Below are 21,535 nucleotides of genomic sequence, written 5' to 3' on the forward strand. Positions count from 1 at the left end.
TGGAGGAAAAAACAGCAAATATCAGAGCTCCTGAAACAAGTTGGCAGAAAAAAATCCTTAAGAGCATAGTATATTTTTCAAACAATTGAATCAATCTGTTCTTTAGGTCTGAAGAAGTGGAAACTTGTTGCTTATTTCATTTAATTAACTTGCAGTTATACTGTCGTTACAAGGGTCAATTAATTGATTGTGAAGGTGTTAGAAGACAATGTTTTAATTGATTATACTTCTGTGTTGATGAAGGAAGTGTAAATATTCTAATTAAGATAACCATTGCTTTCAGTTGATATTGTGACCTTTTGTTAGATATAGACTAGCCTTGCATTCCAGGAAATATAGACTGATACATGTCCTATTATATCATAATGTATTAAATGTCTCATTTTGTAAAGAAATATCAAAACTTGTTAGTTAGGAGCCTTAAAATTATGTTAACACAACTCAGCTAACTTGTTTGTTCCCTGAGCATGACATTTATATTATAAAGTTTGCTGATAAATGCTGTCATGGTAACAGAAAAAAACCCCAAAACAAACAAAAAACCCTTCAAGACCTTTCAGTTGGTTTGATCCTTCAAATGGAAAAAGAATGCACTAATCCCCAAAATTCAGGGAAAGTATTATCATTTATAATAAATACATAGATACTGTTTACTAATCATTCTAAGAAGTAATTTATCATATACCTTTTCTTTTAGCTACTTTACACTGACTCCTCCTCTGCCCAATATGATATATCTATTAAGGGAAGGAAAGGTGAAAATTGTATCATTGGCTGCTAATTGGCTATAAGAAGTGTCAAATTAGCTGTGTAATTTACAATAAAATATTGTAAATTAAATTCAAAGCAAGACCCTGTGCTAAGGGTCTTGCTTTGAAATAATCTTGATTCTGTAGTGGGAGGGGGTGTACTGATTAATATTTTAGAAATATTTAAATTATATAGCTATAAAATATCTTAAATAGAAAAGGTTTTTGATAAATATGGATCATGATGTTTTCACTTATGTTCTTTAGCTATTTTTGCTTTTAAAAATACTATAGTATGTATTAAAGACTTTGTTACTTAAGATTCTTACAAACTTGTCTACACTATCATGAAGTACTATATCATAGTAATCTAATAGCCTTAAATAGTGTGCTTTAGAATACTTAACTATTGAATAATATTATCTAATTAGAACTCATTTAGAAAACTTTGTCATTCTAGTCTACATACAATTTTCAAAATACTTTGCTTTAAAAAGTCAAGCTTTCTAAGTAACATTCTCTAATTAACTTATGTCTTTTAAATGTTTTTTGTTTTAAGTGTATACTATTTTGCCAAAAAGTTTAAAATTCCAGTGATGTAAAACTTCTAAAGTATTCCTAAATATCTTGCTGTTTTAGAGTCTAGTGAATGGTATTGGCCTTGCTGTTTTAGAGTCTAGTGAATGGTGGGAGGGTGAGACCAGAGGAAGAAGGTTGCTAAAATATTTTAGTGATAAGAAATGGCTGGCATTAGCTGCTGGTCTGAACGTTGAAAATATGTAGAACTTGCAGTAAAACAACTCAAAACTCGGTAATCATAATGTAAAAATGTCTTAATATTTTTACATTGGAGTTATCAGTAAAATTAGAAACTCTAAATCTCTTATTACAATGAAGTATTTATTTAACTGTTGGTACAAAGCCCAGTTTCCCTTCACTTTCTCCCTAATGTTTGAGGATGTACCATCATTAGAGTTTACTGAGACTCCAGACAGGTGGGAGCATTACCTAAAAAGAAACATTTTTGCTTTTATGGGGGAGGGGAGGGAGACAGGGAACCTGAATGACTGAACAGCTTAAACATCCCTACTCAGAAAAGTGCCTGAGCAGGACTGGATTTGAATGTAAAAGAAATTACAAACTTAAACATTTATACAAGTAATAATTAAGAATATTAACTGAAAAGTGAGCTTTCTCACTTGTGTACAGGTTGTGTGCAATACTAGCTACTTAGAAGTTGGAGAATTTTTCTGAACAGATCTTGTACGAAAATCACAGAACAAGGACAAAGCTTGAGTCACTCTAGTCTGAATGAAACCACACTCTAGATTCTAATATTTCAGTAATCCTACCTAGATTATTAATCAGAATATAACTATGCAGAAAACTGTTTAGATCCCTAAGCATTTTCAGCATTGCTATATTTATAATCTTAAAACTCTTTTGATTTTTAAACTTTAAAAAAATGCTCAAGGTAAATGTCCCTTAATATTTTTCTTCACTTAAATCTAAAAATCTAAATCACTTTCTTCACTGAATAGAATACAAGAGCAAAGATTATGCAGATTTTTTATGATCTGCAATGTGAGCTTTGTATTAAATAAACAATGAGTATCTAAACTACTTGTACTTTCTCTTCTTTTTGTGACAAAAAAAGTTAACTGATGCAGTTTTTTTCATTATATGGGTCTCTTTTAGTTCTTGTACTATCATATAGTTCAAAGTTGCTTGGTGAAATTCATATGCTTTTAAACAAGTGCAGTATGTAACTGCAGATATTATCTATGAATTACCATTCCTAAATGAAGTATTAGACTACCAGGAAGTCAACTGGAGTGTGGCTATTAATCTCAGTGGGCCCAATGTGGGGCTGGTCAATTAAAAAGTTTTACTGGTATAACAAGGTCTGTCCGAGGTGTGATCCTCCTCCCCCAACACAGTTATTGGTAATAGCCCTAGTCTGGATGCATTTATACTGATATATTTTATTTTTATTCATAATCTAGAATAAACTTTATCGATAAGAACTTTTATTTTGGTATAACTGCAACAACACTAGGGTTTTTTGCTGTTCTAACTACACCAATATAAAGTGGTACTGTTTTTGTGTGGACAGACAAGCCCTAAAATCTTTTATTAAAAAAAAACTGCACTTGCACTGATGCAGCCTGTAGATACTTACTACACCAGGGGTCGGCAACCTTTCAGAAGTGATGTGCCGAGTCTTCATTTATTCAACTCTAATTTAAGGTTTCAAGTGCCAATAATACATTTTAATGTTTTTAGAAGATCTCTTTCTAAAAGTCTATAATATATAACTAAACTATTGTTGTATGTAAAGTAAATAAGGGTTTTAAAATGTTTAAGAAACTTCATTTAAAATTAAAATGCAAAGCCGCCCGGACCGGTGGCCAGGACCTGGGCAGTGTGAGTGCCACTGAAAATCAGCTCGCGTGCTGCCTTCGGCACACGTGCCATAGGTTCCCTACCCCTGTATACACTATGGAAGGGGTTTGTCTGGTAAATCCATCTCTCTCAGATGCATTAGCTAGGCTGCTGGAAGAATGCTTCCATTGATCTAGTCCAGGGGTAGGCAACCTATGGCACGGGTGCCGAAGGCAGCACGCGAGCTGATTTTCAGTGGCACTCACACTGCCCGGATCCTGGCCACCAGTCCAGGGGGCTCTGCATTTTAATTTAATTTTAAATGAAGCTTCTTAAACATTTTAAAAACCTTATTTACTTTACATACAACAATAGTTTAGTTATATATTATAGACTTAGAGAAAGAGCCCTTCTAAAAACATTAAAATGTATTACCAGCACGCAAAACCTTAACTTAGAGTGAATAAATGAAGACTCGGCACACCACTTCTGAAAGGTTGCCGACCCTGATCTAGTGACCCTGATCTAGTGGCATCTGCGCAGGGGCTTAGGTTTGCTTACCTACATTGCAGAGGGTTCTCACCTGAGCCTTTGTTACTTCTGGGCCTAGTTCCTCTGCTGTACCTCGATAAGGACACTCAGCAGACAAATAACAATGTAAAATATTCTTATAGCAAGCCCCTCATTTACCTGAAAATGAAGGGGACCCTGCAGCCACTGTGGAGACAGGGGCGGTCAGGTGTGATTCCTGTCTGGTGATCCTGGGAGGGCAAAAGCCGGAGCTTCAGGGAGAAGTGAGGGGCTTAGGGCTAAACGGGGGCAGGAGGAAGGGCCCCGGGAGAGCGCCATGGGCAGAGGGAATCAGCGGGGTGCAACTATCAATAGCGATGCCGCCAGCAGAAGGGCTGGGGGTACCGCTGCGTGGGCTGCGGCTCCCCGAGGAGCCGGGGGTACGGCAGCCGCCTGGCTCGCGCTGCGGAACTTCGAGTGCGGCGGCGCCTGCGAAGCCACTAAACACGAACCCCTAAAACCGCCCCGCCGCACGGGCGCCCCAGGGACAACATGGCCGCTGTCCCCGCCCGCCTCCCGAGTGGGGCCGCTCACGTGAGCGCTCACGTGCCCGGCGGGGGAGGAGGGTTGTTTCCGGAAGTGCTCGGCGCGGGCAGAGCCGGGTTTAGGACGCTGCGGAGCGGGGCTCCGGCCGGGCTGGTGCGGGCTGCGGGGATGGAGATCATCAGGAGCAGTGAGTGATGGCGGGGCGCGCGTGCCGGGCGGGGGCTGGTTTCCCAGGGCCTGGCCTCGCCGCTCCCTGGGCGGGCCCCGAGCGCGTCCTCGGTGCCGTGGCCCGTTCGCGTAGGAGCCGGGACTGCGCTGTGCTCGGGGGCTGCACGTGCCCCCGCCAGGAGGCTCCTGGTTCCGGGGAGGGGGGAGTCCCCGCGAGAGGGCGCCAGGCAGGGCAGGCTCAGCCCAGCCGCCCCCGAGTGAGGGGCCGGGGAGCGGTAGGTGGGCTGCGGGCCGCTGCCTCAGGGGCCGGGGCTCCACGCGCGGGCCGTGCCGCGGTACCTGGCTGAGCTGTGACCTCCGGCCCGCTGTCTGCACCCCAAAGCCCGGCCCTTGTGCTGCTGCCTGAGGCCCTGCGCTGACGCGGGCCCTGGTCTGTGTGCGCTCGGGGAAACTGCCGAACGCGAGCCGAGTCGTTGGGCGCTCTGCATTTGGCCCTCACCTCTGCAGGCCCGGGGTTGTCGGTTTACCTCTAAAACGATGGTTCTTCTTGCAACTGAACACCAGTCTCTTAAAAAGGCTGCGAGACAGAGGGTGGCTCTCAGGGCCCTGCTGTCTATCTCTCGTGCGGTGGGAGGCGGGATGGTTGTTCCCGAGTTGATAACAGCCTTGTTCTCAGGGATGTTTGTAATGATTTCTTTATAGATTTTAAGGATAATCTAAATAAAGTGTATGAAGCCATCGAGGAAGCAGACTTTTTGGCTATTGATGGCGAATTTTCAGGTACTGTTAAGATTATTTTGTGAACGTCATAGATTTGGAATTAGGGGTGCTGGGGTGGTGCCATGCCCCCTGACTTGAAGTAGTTTTCTTATATACGGGATTTACAGTTTGGTTCAAGGCCTCTCAGCATTCCCACTATAAAAATAGTTCCAGCACCCCTTGTGAAGGGGGAGTATTAGCAAATGGGCTGACAGATCTGCTGTAATGAATCTGCAGCCACTTGGCTTATGGACTTCCTATTGCTGTTAGATGTAATAGCTGTCTTTAGACTTTTCTGTTGTTCTATGATGCCTGAATAGGAAACTGAAATACTTAAAACAAAAGCTAGGTCAAAATGTTTACTGTACATATGGGTTATGTATTGAATAAGAGAGGCCAACAGTCACTTGACAATATTTTTCACACTCCTGTTGGTTTGTCACTTCGTTGACTCTGGTTCTGGCTCCAGTAATGTGGCTTGAGACCCATCAACATCTGGTCATTGGTACCACATGCCATTCTATCAGGATTATTTATCTAACTGGTGAATGACACAAGTGAGGCTTTCATAGTTTCCCCTAGAACATGGCTTCGCTGCTAGCATGTTATCTTCTCTGAACTCACCAGATTGTTTATGTAGAATGACATCGTTTAATTGGCTTTTGTTTAAAGAGGGATGCTCACCTGTAATGGAAGAGGTTTATTTTCAGTTGAATGGTAACTTATACACATGTAATGTAATATTATGTTAGTTATATAGTGGCAGACTTCTTAATAATTGACCTTTGTTGCTGCTCCTCACCCACTCTCTTTAAATAGCTTTATTTTTATGTAATATTTCCTATATTTTTCAGGAATCAGTGATGGGCCATCTGTTAGCACATTAACCAATGGCTTTGACACACCAGAAGAAAGGTATCAAAAACTTAAAAAGGTAAATGTAAAACTTAAGAGTTAAAATGAAACTATTTAAGTATTTTGCCATCCTTGGTAGGAGGTGCAATGTATCTGAGACTAGAACAAACTGTTAGATTTGTTAGTAGTATATCAGTATGTCATGATAGGCATTATTCTGAGACAAATTAAGACTTCTGCTTCATTCTAAATAGTACTCATAGATTAAAAACTTGAATTTCAGCAGTAAAAATAGGCTAAATGTTTAACTTTGCCTGTAGTCTAATATTTGGCTGCTGACAGGATGTTGGCAGGGAAACAGTGGAGACAAGTAGGATTTTAAATTTACATTAGGTTAAAATAGTTATTGATTAAAAACAATACTTTTGATCTATTTAGTCTACAGCAGTGGTTCTCAACCTGTGCCCCAGAGCCCACATAATGCATTGTGGGCCACATACCTGGCTCACAGTGGTCAATAGGTTGAGAACCACTGGTCTACAGCAATTGGTGAGTGTTTCGGTAAGGCCATGCTTATCCTGTTGAGCAGGAGTCTGGCAGTGTCTATGCTAACTGTCTTGAGAGCCTCCAGCATTGGTCTAACAGTGGGCAAGTGCCAGATGTCATGGTGGTCAAACGCCTGTGTCCAGTCAACACTAGTTCTTTTGCCAATATAAGTGTCATTGATGCTAGGCCAGCGATTCTCAAACTATGGGGCGGACCTCCCAACAGCGGTGTAGGAATGTGTTCAGGGGAAGCATGAGCTGAGTGCCTTTTTTGGGGAGTTGGCTGTCAGCCCTGGGTGGCTGGGGCTTGTGCAGAATGGCCATGACAGGAGGCTCTCCTCCCCCTCACCAGGAGGCAGCTCAGGCTTTCCTTCCCTTGCCCCCCAATCCCTCATCTGGAGGTGGCAGGGCTCTGGTTGACAGCCCTGAGATGGCATCAGCTTTAGTAAGGGTGGCAATGGGGTGCTAAATCTGCTGTGAAGTGATATTGATGAATATCACTTTTCACATTGTCACCCTTACTTCTGTGCTGCTGCTGGCATAGTGCTGCCTTCAGAGCTGGGCGCTCAGCCAGCAGCCACTGCTCTCCACTCTGCCTTCAGAGCTGTGTTTGTGTTTGTGTAAATTACTACAGACTCAAAGAAGGGGGACCCAATCAAATAAGCTTGAGAACTCTTGTGCTAGACAAATAGTGGAAGGTGGGAATCTGATATCTGACATTGTACACAAGGCCAGATTGCCTGTGTGTGTAAAAGGGGAGGGAGGGAGGAAGAAACCACTCCCTCCCCCCCAAACAAGAACCCTTTGGGCAACTGCCAGATGAAATGGGGAAAAGAGAGGATTGCAACTTGGTACTAGGGCTTGTTTAGATGAACAGTTAAGATTTAGCAAGCTGGGGTATAAGTCTACAGTGCTCCAGCATGCGACACACTTACTGTCCATGTGTACTTACTGCTGCACAATAACACAAAGTGCACCAGAGAACTTTTAGTGTGCAGCAGCAGGGTCCACACAGACTGTCACTGCGTGGCATGCTGAAGTGCTGTAGATTTTGTACCCCCACTTGCTGTGCACTAACCTACCATATAGACATGACTTTAGAAAGGGTGTTGTGGCAACAGTTTACACTTAATAACTTTGACTACTGAAGCTGTAATAGGTATCTTTCCCCATCCCCCCTCCCCCCCCCAAATACTATTATCTTCTACTGGAAGTGCTTAAATTACTTCTCAGATCTTGGGTTAGGTTGACTATCAGTCATGAGAAGGAAAATGCCAAAAGCTTTCAGTACTATTTAAAACTAAGTTTATATCTCAGAAAGGGAAGGAACTCTTTTCTTGTAAAATACTTGTTAAGCTTATGAGCATGCTTATTTGCTGTTAGCTATAAAAGCTACTACATTTATCCCTTTAAAGAGAGTGTCGGTCCCAACACTACATTTTTAAAACAAGAATTTACCAAACTTAAATCATATATCTGTATATTTTATCTGCTATTGTTAGAGGTTACAGTTAGGATTATTAGAATTCAAGATATTAGAAGAATTGTTCTATTTTGCATTTTGTTTACTTTGTGGATTTTTTAGCTCTTTGTGTACAGTTCCACTGTCTCCGCCTGAATAGTCTGTCAGGCTCACCTCTCGTGGGAGTGTGTGTGTATAGCAATGGAGAAGGGAAACAAGTTTTGGAAAGGTAGCTGTAACATTAGAAAAGCTGTCAGGAGGTGGTTGAGGCATGTACATCCTCAGAACCTACTTTGAAGTTGAACAGATCAAGTTGGTGGTGTCCCTTTAATATAAATAGAAAAGAACTTGTTTCTAAAAAGCTGGTTTTAGTTCATACCTTTGCAATAATGGAAGCTGAAACAATATTGCCCTAATGCCTGAGAAACAAAGTGAAAATTTAGTCCATTCACTGTCCAAGCCGAGTGAAGTGCAGAAAAAAATTGCAAAAATGAAGAAAAGGTAAAAATGAAATGCTAAACTTCAGAAGAAAAATAGAATGCTATTGGTAAGAATAATTTTCTTTTTAAACATGAGTCTTATGTAGCCAAAGGTCCTTTTTAAACTAAAGTATTATGCCAAGGCATTTTCACTTGAGGTAACCTAGTAGTGCCAATATTTATCAATGAGGTACAGCTATCTGAGACTTAGACAAATAATTTTTTCCCAGAGTGCCTCTAAGTTGCATTTCAAAATGTATTGTAACCATTATTCTCACTTATTTTTCCTTTTCAGCATTCCATGGATTTCTTGCTTTTTCAGTTTGGCCTTTGTAGTTTTAAATATGACCACACAGAAGCTAAGTATGTTGTTTCCTTGACTTATTCCTAACTTTTTTTTATACTAGGTAATATTGATAAGCTCTATTTTGACTTGTAACTCTTACCTTTCACAGATATATAATGAAATCATTTAACTTCTATATTTTTCCAAAACCCTTCAATAGAAGTTCACCAGATGTCAAGTTTGTCTGTCAGGTTAGTGGAAAAACAGGTTTATATGTATTGCTACTGGAAAACTTTTCAAAATGATTTTTGGGAAATTTCTGTAGTGGTGTCAATTTTGGTTAGTCTCTCAAGCATTTTTGCCTATGCATAATTCCTTCTTCATGAATTTTTTTTCCCCAGTGCATAGAGAAGGAAGCAAGTTTTGCTAAAAAAAAGTCTTAGTGGGACCATATTCTATAAATGAAGAAAACTAGGGTGAAAAATGAAGTAAAGGTCATGCCCCTTTTTAAACTCCTGCTGCTTAAAACAGGCCTTAGTTTTTTCTGGCGACAGGTGACTGTCTGAAGCTGACAATCATATTTATGACATTATAAAGTATTTTCTTATACAGCTTTTTTATTGATTTCTCTTCCTATCCATTCTTATTCTCCCTCTCTCTCTCATTGCTTCCCAAAGCTGTTGTGAGAATTTCTGGATTCATGGGATTTTGCTGCACCGGTTCCTTCACTATTCCCCCTCCACCTCTGGTCCCTCCCCCGCAATTCTTTCTCGCCTATGTTTTTATTTTTCTCCTGTCTCTCATCCGTACCTCATTAAAAATATAATCAGTATACCAAAGATTGGGATTCATAGCCAGTGCTAAGCTCTAAAGGAAAGGCAGCAGACATCATCAGTGTATAGCCTCATGTTTTGTCCACCTGACTCTTTTTTCTAACAGTTGTACCAGTCTTCGTTCTGGCACAAAGGTTCAACAAGTCATGTGTAGCTTGGTAGAGCCCAGAATGCACTTCTCTTCTTATTACAGAAAGTTGATTATGTATTTAAAAAAAAATCTATATAGTAGTAGATACATATGTAGAAAGCTTTACACTCCTTTCTACCCTTATTACCATTATGTTGTGTTTTGCCTATGGCAGAAACTACTGCCTTGCTGGTTTCCATGTTGCCCTAGATATCAAGAGTCTCGTTGCCAAAATGGCTCCTGTAGATGCATTTGTAAGCTTTTTGTTTGGAAGGGTACAGTTTTAAACAATCCTGAGCCTCACTTGGCTCTCTGGGCAAACTAAAATCATGACTCTGTAGCTTCTAACTAAAATCAAAATGGTACATCGCTTCAAAGTGGCTTTTTTATTATAATTTAAACAGTGTACTACATATTAATTGGTGTTATGGTGGGTTTGATGTTAAGGTTTTGGGATGTATTGTTATCCATAGTGCACAAGCCGTGGATTATCTGTTAGGAACAAGTAAGCGACAAAATACTGATGGAGAGATTTAATTATGAATGACTTGTTCTACTCTATTAAACTTTATCTTTTAATAAACTATTTCGTTGCACAGACTAACTTTCTTGAGTTCACTAACCTAATACTTTGACAAAGAAAAAAGTTAGTATAGGTTTTTTAAAACAAATATATTTAAGGAAAGTACCTGAGTTGTTTTTTAATTGACCTTTGAAATTTCAGTGGTGTACAACCAGTCACAAAGCTGTTTTTTTTTCTTTTTTGTTCTTTTTTTTTTTCAGAGTTCAAGTATAGACTTTTTAGCAAACCAAGGATTTGATTTTAATAAAGTTTTTCGCAATGGTAAGCTTTCTTTCATTTTACAACCTGTTTTTATAGACTCTCTTTCTTTTCCTCCATTTCCTGTTTAAAACAAAAGGCAAAACATGTACATTTTGACCTTTTGGTAAAGTTGCTAAGGTTATAGCTTATTTGGTGTTTTAATAATGCAAATGAAGTTCTATACAATGTTTGTGGGGGGAGGAGGGAAAGTGACTACGTCCATCTACATTTTCTTAGAAACAGGTGAATGCCTACTTGTTTAAGCATAGTTTAGTGATAATTGTTTTTCAGTGGTCAAACACAAACCGAAGTTGTAATCTTTCCAAAAGAACTTTTCTATAGGTTTTAATGCTGGAACACTCACATTTTCTAGCTTGTCACACTGTAAAATTAAGGACTAGATAATTGTGATACTTAATATGACAGTGCCAGAGTCATTTGACTTGTTCCTCAATTTAGGAACCTATATAATGCCGCTCTTCTGCTTAACACTTCTCTATTTCAGCAGGTTTCTTAAGGTAATTAGTACCTGCAGGGCTCTGATGTTTTGCAAATCTTTTCTGTGAGATGCATAGCAACTACTTCAAAGCTCCTTGACATCCATAGCAATCTGTGGCCCTGATGCTAAACTGTATCCATGTGGGTAGATCCCTATTCCTTATTTATTTGCTTTGTGGTAGAAAGCCCCAGTCATGTATCAACAATTTGAAGGTCCATCAAATTCAGTGAGGTTCTGTACAGAAATAGGGGTCTGCCTGTGAGGATCAGATTGCAGGAGCAGGGCCTAAAGTGCTTGTGACTCATTTAGACTTGAAGGTGCCAGCTGCTTTGGCGCTCTCAAAAGAAATCCATTGCAACTAGAGATACGGAAAGGGAAACTTAGAAGAAATATTTGAGGGATACAGATTTCCCCTCCCCCCCCATTTTTAGGGTGTAACGTGACCGGGGTAGTGACTAAGCCTCTCTGAGCTGTGCAGTATTTGCTTGCTTTTAATGATAAAACCTGTACAATGTTTTTCTTAGGAATCCCATATTTAAATCAGGAAGAGGAAAGACAATTACGGGAGCAGTATGATGAAAAACGTTCTCAGGCAAATGGTGCAGGGACCCTATCGTACATTTCCCCTAATGCCACAAAGTGTCCTGTGACTATTCCTGAGGATCAGAAAAAATTCATTGAGAGAGTGGTGTAAGTGGAAATATAAAAATGAAATCATGTTATCCTAATGTGTGCACACTGTTCTTTATGTGGTAGTCCTCCATTCTGAAGTTGCCTAAAAACTTGAAGTTGCCAGTGTTCTGATTCTAAATTGGTCAGTCTTAACAAAACATTCCTTTGGATGAGAGGGTTTGCCTGGGAAACTTCTGTTCCTTTTAATCAGGCTTTTTTGCTGCTTATTTGCAACTTTCAGTAATCTGTCTTCAGCTACATCAAGGCTACTTAAGTTGTTAGTTACATTTTTAACTCTTGATGGTATTATCAGTTTTCCAAAACCTCTGCTAAAGTTTAATCCAATTCTTAGTTTGTGATCTTGGATGGAAAATAATGGCCATGTATGTTCTGGCCCTCAAATATGAAGGCATTTAAGTCTACACTTGGTTTCTGTTTTAGATTATGAAATCTTGCATGATTAAGAATTTATCACTATACTAATGTCTCTAAAAATGAAATATATACACACACACACATATATACACACACACACAAATATATATATAAAATAATAATAAACGTCTTAAATATTCCATTACTACTACTTATAAAAGATTTGTCTTGCCTTTTGGCATATATCACTAAATGCTTTTTTGACAATAGTGTTGTATTAGTAAAAGCAAAAAATAATCTATTTAATCTGTTTTCCTCCAGGGAGCAAATAGAAGATTTGATACAGAATGAAGAAAACAAGAGTTTGCAGTTTGAGCCATGCACAGGGTCAGTTTCTGAAAATAAACACTAATTCTCTGGTAAACAGAGAACTCTGAACTGTCTTCTGTATAAGAAATTAGGTTTGACCTACTAGCCAGCTATATGGTGGGGAAGCCTCTTTCTGCAGGTCTGCAGATAACGTCAACAAATTTATCCCTTCTTAGTCCTAGCAAAAACTGTTTGACTTAGCACTGAAAGTAAAGACTTGCTGTCATGGAGCTTCGGTATCTTTCCTTGCTTAAAAGGTCTAAACTTCTAGATGTTCATCCTGAAGTTCTGCAGTGGTGGCAACACATACTAAGGGTGATATATAGTACGCACATGGCATTATTTGAATATACATACATTTACAGTCGTCTATCTTGAAACACTGTTATAAGTCAAAGAGGTGCTCTTCATAAATAATACTTTAATTGGAATTTAGGTAAAGTATCAAATTTCCTCTAGTGCCTTTTCTGTTGATTATCAAGATGACTTTTTAAAACTCCTTTTTCCTTTTTAGTCAATATACTTCATGTGTCTGCATATTTTTTTAATCAGCTCCTGGTGATACGAGGTGGCTCTTGTGCATGTGAAATATTATACACATTGGAATATTGTATTACGAAGCCCACTATCATTGGATGTATAGTTATTTCTTAACTAACCATAATGAAAAAGGAAGTACACCGCTACCCTGCTATAACGCGACCTGATATAACACGGGTTCGCATATAGCGCGGTAGAAGCGGGGCTCCGGCAGCACTTTAAAGGGTCCAGGGCTCCAGCTGCTGCGGGGAGCCCCGGGCCCTCTAAGTCACCGCCGGAGTCCTGCTGCTGCTATCCCGGGGATGCGGCAGTGGGGCTGGGCTGGCGATTTAAAGGGACCGAGCTCCCCGCAGCGGCCGGAGCCCCGGGCTCTTTAAATCACCTCTGCAGCCCTGCCACCGCTACCCAGATATAACAGCGTTTCACTTATAATGCGGTAGGGATTTTTGGCTCCCCACGACCGCGTTATATCGGGGTAGGGGGTGTAGTTATTCCACCTAAATAGACTTGAGTGAATAATACTTAGAAAAATGTTTGTTTGGTTCTGTCAGCTATTAATTTTTGGCTAGTCATTCTCATCAGAAAGGCAGATATGTGTGCAATAAGATGTAAATCAATTTCTCATTGGAAAATTAGACTAGTGTTTAGCCTTTTAAATGCCCTTTAAAATACTATGTGATAACACCATGAGCTGTTTTATGTTCACTGCATGAATTTTTAACATCAATTTGTTTTTATTTGACTTTGAAATATTTATATACGAGAACCATTAATAACGTTACTCTTTTCTGCTTTTAAAGATTTCAGAGGAAACTAATTTATCAGACCTTGAGCTGGAAGTAAGTTACTAGTGTTAACCTCTTACCTTACCTACTGTATATCTGTGCTGTTTTTAACATGAAAAAAATCGGGATAAAAAGCTGATCTATGCTTAATCTCATATCCATTATATTTAAATTTTCTCTCTTCTTAAGCAGTCTTGTAAGCATTAGTTCAGTTTAGCCCTATTACAAGCGTGGAGTTCTTAGGGGTTCATTAGAATCCTTTTTTAATTGAGCGTATTTCTATTCTACCACTTACAATTATTAAAATAGTTGTAAATTGAATGGTACAATGTCGCAGATTAGAGTGATTATGTAATAACATGTGACTCTTAACGTACAGTGTGCAGTTATTGCAAACGACTGTAGAGCGGGAATGTATTCCTGCATAGATAGTGGGATTAGTTTGAACAATAACTAATTCTATAGGGTGTTGATAGTGCTGTTATATTTATGGGTGATATTGTGGGAGATTGTTTCAAGTTGGCAGTAGTTTTTAAAATCCTGTTTTTAGAGGCTGTTCTTAGCTAAAATTGTTTTGTGCTGATTCTCATCTTAGAAGTAAATTGTATTTTAAAAATAAAAAAGCTGTTGAAGAAGCCATTTGAATAATGGAGATGGGATGAGGTCTTTAAGCTGCTTAACAAATATATTTCCACAATGTTTTCCTTACCATTTTTGTTGAACATGAGGAAGTAACTCTAAAATACTTGTTTGGATATCTGCACATTGAAATAATGACATTTTGCATTTTTTTATCATTGTGGCAGATTTTTTTAACGGCTTTGCCTACACTCTCCCTGAAAGATGAGGGCTCACTATGGAATTTGAAATACTTGGGGGTACCTTAGAGACTAACAAATTTATTTGGGCATAAGCTTTTTGAGGAAGTAGGTTTTAGCCCACAAAAGCTTATGCCCAAATAAATTTGTTAGTCTCTAAGGTGCCACAAATACTCATTCTTTTTGCTGATACAGACTAACACGGCTACCACTCTGAAACCTGTGGAATTTGAGTGTATGTGCATTCCTGAATGGGTAACTTAGTAACTGCTTTTTTGAATAAGTTTCTCCTTCTGAAAAAATGCACATCAGATTACACAGATTGGTTTAATTGCACTGAAGTCAAGAAATTTAGAGTTCTCTCAGCAATAAATCTGCATAGTATATTAAGAAACTAACACTAATTGTTGAAATTCTTGAGATACACAAGAAGGCTAAATTATTGAGTACTTTGGTACTTTGAATTTGCTGACTTCATTTTGGTTAAAAGCTGCCTTACTAGTTTTTGCATTTAATATTAAGCCTGTCTGTAACCTTACTACAAGTTGTGTAGCTATAAAAATTAGCCTAGCTGAAGATGGAGCTTCAGTATACTAACTGCCAAATTAGTCAAAAACTATAGTTTACTTTTCACTGTTTGCTGTAGGTATCCAAAAGGTATCCATGTTGAAACTCTGGAGACCGAGAAGGTAATTAATTGACTAACAACATACTGTCTTAGATGCTTGTTCTGTGTAAGCAAAATCTCAGTCCTAATGAAATTTCATGCTACTTGACCTCTAAATTTGTCTGCTGAAGCTTTGTTATGCAAACTTTAAACTTTCATTAAACTATGATAAAATACTTTTTAATAACCTTTATGGCCTGACTTTAAAATCCAGGAGGTATAAATACAAATATATGACTTGTATATTTATATTAAAAGTGTGTGAATGGAAACTATAATGGCTATCTAACATTCAGTACATTGAGAAGTCTTGGTCAGCTGAGTGGTTTGAGAACAGAACAATAATTGCAGCAGATATTAAGCATTAACTTTTCCCCAAAGAACTCTGTAAACAATATGAACCCCAAATCACCTGAAAATACTGGATTAAAAAACCCCACTAAAACCTAAAGTTATAGGGAAACTTAGTATGATTAATGTTTTCATTCCAACCAAAAAGCATATTTCCCTTAGGCTTCATTATGTGAGTAGGTTCAGCTCAGATAGCGTTGTTAAAATTATAAATCCCTAGAAAAAAATAGTGTATAAAGGAAACACTGTAATATTAATAGGTAAACTGTTGCAGCTAAACTCTGAGTATAACAGATGCTTTGCAAGCATATCCCTGCAGATGCAAATTTAGCTTTGTTTGCAGTAGAAATTTAGATCGCAAATTGTGATTAGTTCATGTTTTAGCATTGGGATTCTGTTTTAGTTTCTCACTTTTTTTGTCAAGCTATTCCTGGAATAATTTATTTATGTCATTATTGCTTTCAGAAGGAAAGATACATTGTTATTAGCAAGGTAGATGAAGAAGAGCGCAAAAGAAGAGAACAGCAGAAACAAGCAAAAGAACAGGTAAAATTTTTAGTGTCCTTGTTCTTTCTTAAGGTAAAGAAAACACTGTTTGTTTTAATTGAAATGTTGGAACTGGGGAAGAGACCTGACTGACTTGAATTCCACATGCTTATGACACTGAAATTTCCCCACCTCTCAACTCCAGTATCCTGCCTCTTGCATTGGTGATATCTGATCCTTCAGAGGAAGGAAAAATCAGGGATATGCTTGACTAAGTAAGCAATGCTGTGCATGATGGAAGTGGAGGGGGGATAATATTTGTACCTGCTCACTGTGACTCTCTGCTGATGTCATGGCGCATATTCAGTTACCTTTATCTTAGCCAGAATAGCTAGAAGATGTTTATCATTACTCGTCTCTTAAAATCTTGCTACAGTATTTGAAAACTTTGAGTAGTAACTAACTGCATTCTGAAAAGTGTTTCCTGTGCTATTTTCAAACTAAAGTGACACCTTGGAGCTAGCAAGGCATGTTAAGAGTAACAAGGATTTCTACAGGTATGTTAGCAACACGAAGGTGGTCAAGGAAAGTGTGGACCCCTTACTGAATTGGGGAGGCAAACCTAGTGACAGAGAATGTGGAAAAAGCTAATGTACTCAATGCGGGTTTTTTTGGTTGTTTTTTGTTTTGTTTTTTTGCCTTTGTCTTCACGAACAAGGTCAGCTCCCAGACTACTGCACTGAGCCCTCTGTGGAGAAAGAAGTCGTTCAGGACTAATTAGAAAAGCTGGACAAGGACAAGTCCATGGGGCTGGATGCACTGTATCCGAGGGTGCTAAAGGAGTTGGCGGATGTGATTGCAGAGCCATTGGCCATTATCTTTGGAAACTCATGATGATTAGGAGAGGTCCCGGATGACTGGAAAAAGGCGAATGTAGTGCCCATCTGGGGAACTACAGGCCAGTCAGTCTCACCTCAGTCTCTGGAAAAATCATGGAGCAGGTCCCCAAGAAATCAATTTTGAAGCACTTAGAGGAGAGGAAAGTCAGCATGGATTCACCAAGGGCCAGTCATGCCTGACTAGCCTAATTGCCTTCTATGATGAGATAACTGGCTCTGTGGATGAGGGGAAAGCAGTGGATATTTCTTGTCTTTAGCAAAGCTTTTGATATGGTCTTCCACAGTATTCTTGCCAGCAAGTTAAAGTAGTATGGCCTGGATGAATAGACTGTAAGGCGGATAGAAAGCTAGCTAGATCATTGGTCTCAACAGGTAGCAATCAATGGGTCCATGTCTAGTTGGCAGCTGGTATCAAGCAGAGTGCCCCAAGGCTTGGTCCTGGAGCTGGTTTTGTTCAATATCTTCATTAATGATCTGGAGGATGGCATGGATTGCATCCTCAGCAAGTTTGCAGTTGACACTAAACTGGGAGGAGCGGTAGATACGCTGGAGAGTAGGGATAGGATACAGAGGGACCTAGACAAATTAGAGGATTGGGCTAAAAGAAATCTGATGAGGTTCAACAAGGACAAGTGCAGAGTCCTGCACTTAGGAAGGAAGAATCCCATACACTGTTACAGACTAGGGACCGAATGGCTAGACAGTAGTTCTGCAGAAAAGGACCTAGGGGTTACAGTGGACAAGAAGCTGGATATGAGTCAATGATGTTGCCAAGAAGGCTAACGGCATTTTGGGCTGTATAAGTAGGAACATTGCCAGCAGATCGAGGGATGTGATCATTCCCCTCTGTTCGGCATTGGAGAGGCCTCATCTGGAGTACTGTGTCCAGTTTTGGGCCCCACGCTACAAGAAGGATGTGGAAAAGTTGGAAAGAATCCAGTGGAGGGCAACAAAAATGATTAGGGGGCTGGAGCACATGACTTATGAGGAGAGGCTGAGGGAACGGATTATTTGGTCTGCAGAAGAGAAGAATGAAGGAAGATTTGATAGCTGCTTTCAACTCCCTGAAAGGGGGTTCCAAAGAGGATGGATCTAGACTGTTCTCAGTGGTAGCAGATGACAGAACAAGGAGTAATGATCTCAAGTTGCAGTGGAGGAGGTTTAGGTTGGATATTGTGGGGGGAAAAAAAAATTCCTCATAAGGATGGTGAAGCACTGGAATGGGTTAGCTAGGAAGGTGGTGGAATCGCCTTCCTTAGAGGTTTTTAAGGTCAGGCTTGACATAGCCCTGGCTGGGATGATTTAGTTGGGAATTGGTCCTGCTTTGAGCAGGGGGTTGGACTAGATGACCTCCTGAGGTCCCTTCCAACCCTGATATTCTATAATTCTATGATTCTTATTTTCTTACTTTGACTTGGTGTCAAAAGGAATGGCTGAGTATTTTTTTTTACTGTATCCCTCATAATATTAAGTACCTCAGTTATTCTTTTTAATTAAAATTAGAGAAGACTTTAATAGCTGTCTGTTTCAGTCTTTCCAGGATAGTCCTGAAACTGGGCATATACAGTTCCAGATGTATGGCTTGCGGTACTGAATTGCCTGCTTTAATGGATTTTTAGTGCTTATGAGTCTTTTCTTTGGGACATCAAATGCTTCTGTGCTAAGAATTAATTGACTAGTCACAGTAGAACTTATCCAGCCATAACCGCAGAGACTAAGATTCCCCATAAATGTTAAAAAGTGTTCTTAGTTAGTAGCTCATAAAGTGGATTAATAAGGGATAAAGTAAGAAGATCAAAGCGTTTTCAGTATTGTCCTCTTACCATTAGAATGAGCATAAAGAGTGGGCTTCCAGTGCTCAGACATCTTCCCTTGCACTTGCTCTCTATATCCTTATGTGAATTTACTCTACCAGATCTGCAGGTTCTACATGTATGAAACGTTTAAGCCTTAAATGCGTTACTTACAATGACTGAGTACTTATACTTAAATGGAAGTTGTGTGGTGCTTCTAAGGTGAAGTTGTGCACCACATTTGTACTGTAGCATGTTGTTGAAGTAAAAATATTCCTTACTGTGCACTAGCCCAGTAAAAATGCATTGTTCTAAGAGCAATCAGAGGGCTACTACCTTGGTTCTGGCCACAGAAAGGAAGAAAGAAAAGGAAGAAAGACAAAATGCAATTAATGTGACTCATTTAGGCTGCAACTTCATTCACTTAACATATCTGGCGATGAGTCACACAGTGCAGATTCATTCTTTCCTTAATCATTCCCACTTCTGAGCGCTGCTGTCAGCCCTCCCCCTTTTCAAGTTGGTCCCAGCCCATTGTTGGAACCCCATCACCATTTCCTTGTATGGGGACTAAAGTGGGCTTGGAAAAAAAAGAGGGCTGTACCTGATGTTTGGAGCCCCAGCCCCTCTTTTCCGGCTTTCTTAGGGGATTTCTTCCCCTAAATCCATTTCCAACTCCTGTTTATCAGCGAACTGTATCCCCTGTAATGAGCACCTGCACTGGACACCTGTTGCATGTGTTACCTAAGTTGCAACATCTTGACCTACCTTCTTTCATTGCATCTCTTGGTCCATCACCTGCTGTGGGAAGGTGATGGTGAAAAATTCCTTTCCAGCTCCAAATGAAGAAAGCAACCAGCACAAGCCCACAGTAGATCATAAAATCCTGTCTTACTTTGATCCCATGGGTGGGAAGATGAGTGCTGCTGCTAAGTGACTGAGAGTTCACATTCCTTCTGGTATGCATGGGGTATAAATACCTCCCTTCCCTGGTGCACATGGTCAGTCAGCCTCCATCTGGTCTGGCCACTTTTCCCACCTTGGCTCTGCTCAGGTAAGTCTGTCCCCCTTTTCCCCCTCCCTTGTAATCCAGATGCAGCAGGGACACCTAATGGAGTCTTATCCTCCTTTCCTCCAGCCCAAAAACATGCCTCATTCAGTTTTGCTGATTACATTATAGAATAATGTAGTTGTTTGTTGTATACAGCATGCAACTCACAGATCAGTATTTTGAACTAATGGTGTATAGGTTCACAGTACTTCCAAATACCTTACAGATTGAGGTCTGAAATCAAGACAAATCTCTAAAATATCAAATAATTGAGTCGTGAAATGTCTGTCTGTCTCTGGGGCCTGACAAAAGTCCTGAGTCCTGAGCAGAAAAATGCCAGGCACCCTTTATTGAATGCATGTTTCAGGATAAAAATTCAACCTGTTTTGAGCATGCATTATTTGCTCATAAGTGGAAGTCCTCTTTGGCTTGATATTTAACACCCCTTTCCAACTCAGCTAAACACACGTTCAGTGTGACTTATTTCATCGCCGCTCATGCGTATTTTATAGATGGGGATCTGTGGCACAAGTTGACTTGTCTTTATTTACACCAGTAGAGAGACGGCTGATACCAGTGCCCTATTCTGACCACAATAATACTTCCACAATATTTGCCTTTCCTAGGCAAATATTGATTATCATTTTATGAAGTATACAGAATGGGGGACCTTAATTTGAGATGGAATTGCAGGGATATTGTCTTATTGTCACAATATACAGACATTGCTGTCAGTTATTTGCATTTATACTAGGGTGACCAGATCACCCAGGTCAAATATCGGGACATGGTCGGGGGGGGCAGGGACAGAGGGGAAAAAAATGGCGGCAGAGCGCAAAAATAAAAAAAAATCCCCCACCCCCGATTCCTCCCCTCCCCTGCGCTGGAGAGGAGGCCCCGGACGGGAGGGGGGGGGGCGCGGGGGGGGTGTGTGTGAGCCTGGCCCTGCCAGGCAGCAGGGGCAGCGGGGACGGCGAGGAGGAGGGAGGGAGTAGCGGGTGGGCGGCGCGGCGCGGCGGGATTTCTTCGGGAGCGGGACAGAGCAGCTCCCACTGCCGCGGGGGGAGGAAGCAGCCGCTGGCCAAGCTTGGTGGCTGCGGCTCTAGCACCCATTAACCCCCCAAGCCCGGGCCTGCTGCGGGGACCCAGCGTGCACCCAGCCCCTGGCCAGTCGCGTCTGGGCTGGCTGCCCAGCTGATGCAATCCCGCGGGTGGCCCCAGAGTGGGGGTAGCAGGCCCCAGCCCCCCCATCCCGCTTGGGTCCCGCAGGAGAACAAATGGGGCTGGGCTGCTGATGCCTCCGCTGCGGGATTGCACCAGCCGGGCAGCCAGCCCAGACACGACTGGCCAGGGGCTGGGCGCAGCGTGCGCGCTGCTGGGTCCCTGCAGCAGGCCCGGGCTCGGGGGGTTCTGGCCTGGGCGCCAAAGCCGCAGCCGCTGAGCGCCACGTGCTTGGCCGCTTCCTCCCCCCGCGGCAGTGGGAGCTGCAGCAGCGGCTGCTCCCGAGTCCTGCTGCCCAGGTGAGGAGAACAGCTGCCGCCTGGCCCCGCGGGCCGCCCCCCTACTCTCCCTTCAGGTACCGAGTCCTGCCTGCTCGGGGCCAGGCCAGACTCACACTCACCCCGGCCCCGCACTCCCCTGCGTCTCCTGGGCATGGCATGCTTGGCAAGAGGCGGGGATTTGGGGAGGGAGCCAATGGG

At 41.1% G+C, this 21,535-nt stretch overlaps 1 protein-coding gene across 3 annotated transcripts in view; it reads left to right on the forward strand.

The window, feature by feature from the left end:
• Positions 1 to 4,192: 4,192 nt before the first annotated feature.
• The window catches only part of PARN (poly(A)-specific ribonuclease), a 158,316-nt gene continuing 140,973 nt past the window's right edge, over positions 4,193 to 21,535 (forward strand). The window contains exons 1-11 of one of the 3 annotated variants that reach the window (XM_039491475.1): positions 4,193 to 4,377; positions 5,061 to 5,138; positions 5,972 to 6,051; positions 8,754 to 8,821; positions 8,914 to 8,995; positions 10,491 to 10,551; positions 11,554 to 11,719; positions 12,398 to 12,463; positions 13,786 to 13,824; positions 15,235 to 15,277; positions 16,072 to 16,152. In XM_039491475.1, coding sequence (XP_039347409.1) covers positions 4,197 to 4,377; positions 5,061 to 5,138; positions 5,972 to 6,051; positions 8,754 to 8,821; positions 8,914 to 8,995; positions 10,491 to 10,551; positions 11,554 to 11,719; positions 12,398 to 12,463; positions 13,786 to 13,824; positions 15,235 to 15,277; positions 16,072 to 16,152 — 945 coding nt within the window. In that variant the 5' untranslated portion in view covers positions 4,193 to 4,196. Of the gene's footprint in view, positions 4,378 to 4,505; positions 4,634 to 5,060; positions 5,139 to 5,971; positions 6,052 to 8,753; positions 8,822 to 8,913; positions 8,996 to 10,490; positions 10,552 to 11,553; positions 11,720 to 12,397; positions 12,464 to 13,785; positions 13,825 to 15,234; positions 15,278 to 16,071; positions 16,153 to 21,535 lie in introns of those variants that run through there. The other 2 variants (XM_039491473.1, XM_039491474.1) reach the window with 2 other exon arrangements.

Source organism: Mauremys reevesii, linkage group 10 (genome assembly GCF_016161935.1).
Source record: "Mauremys reevesii isolate NIE-2019 linkage group 10, ASM1616193v1, whole genome shotgun sequence".
Classification (NCBI taxonomy): domain Eukaryota; kingdom Metazoa; phylum Chordata; order Testudines; family Geoemydidae; genus Mauremys; species Mauremys reevesii.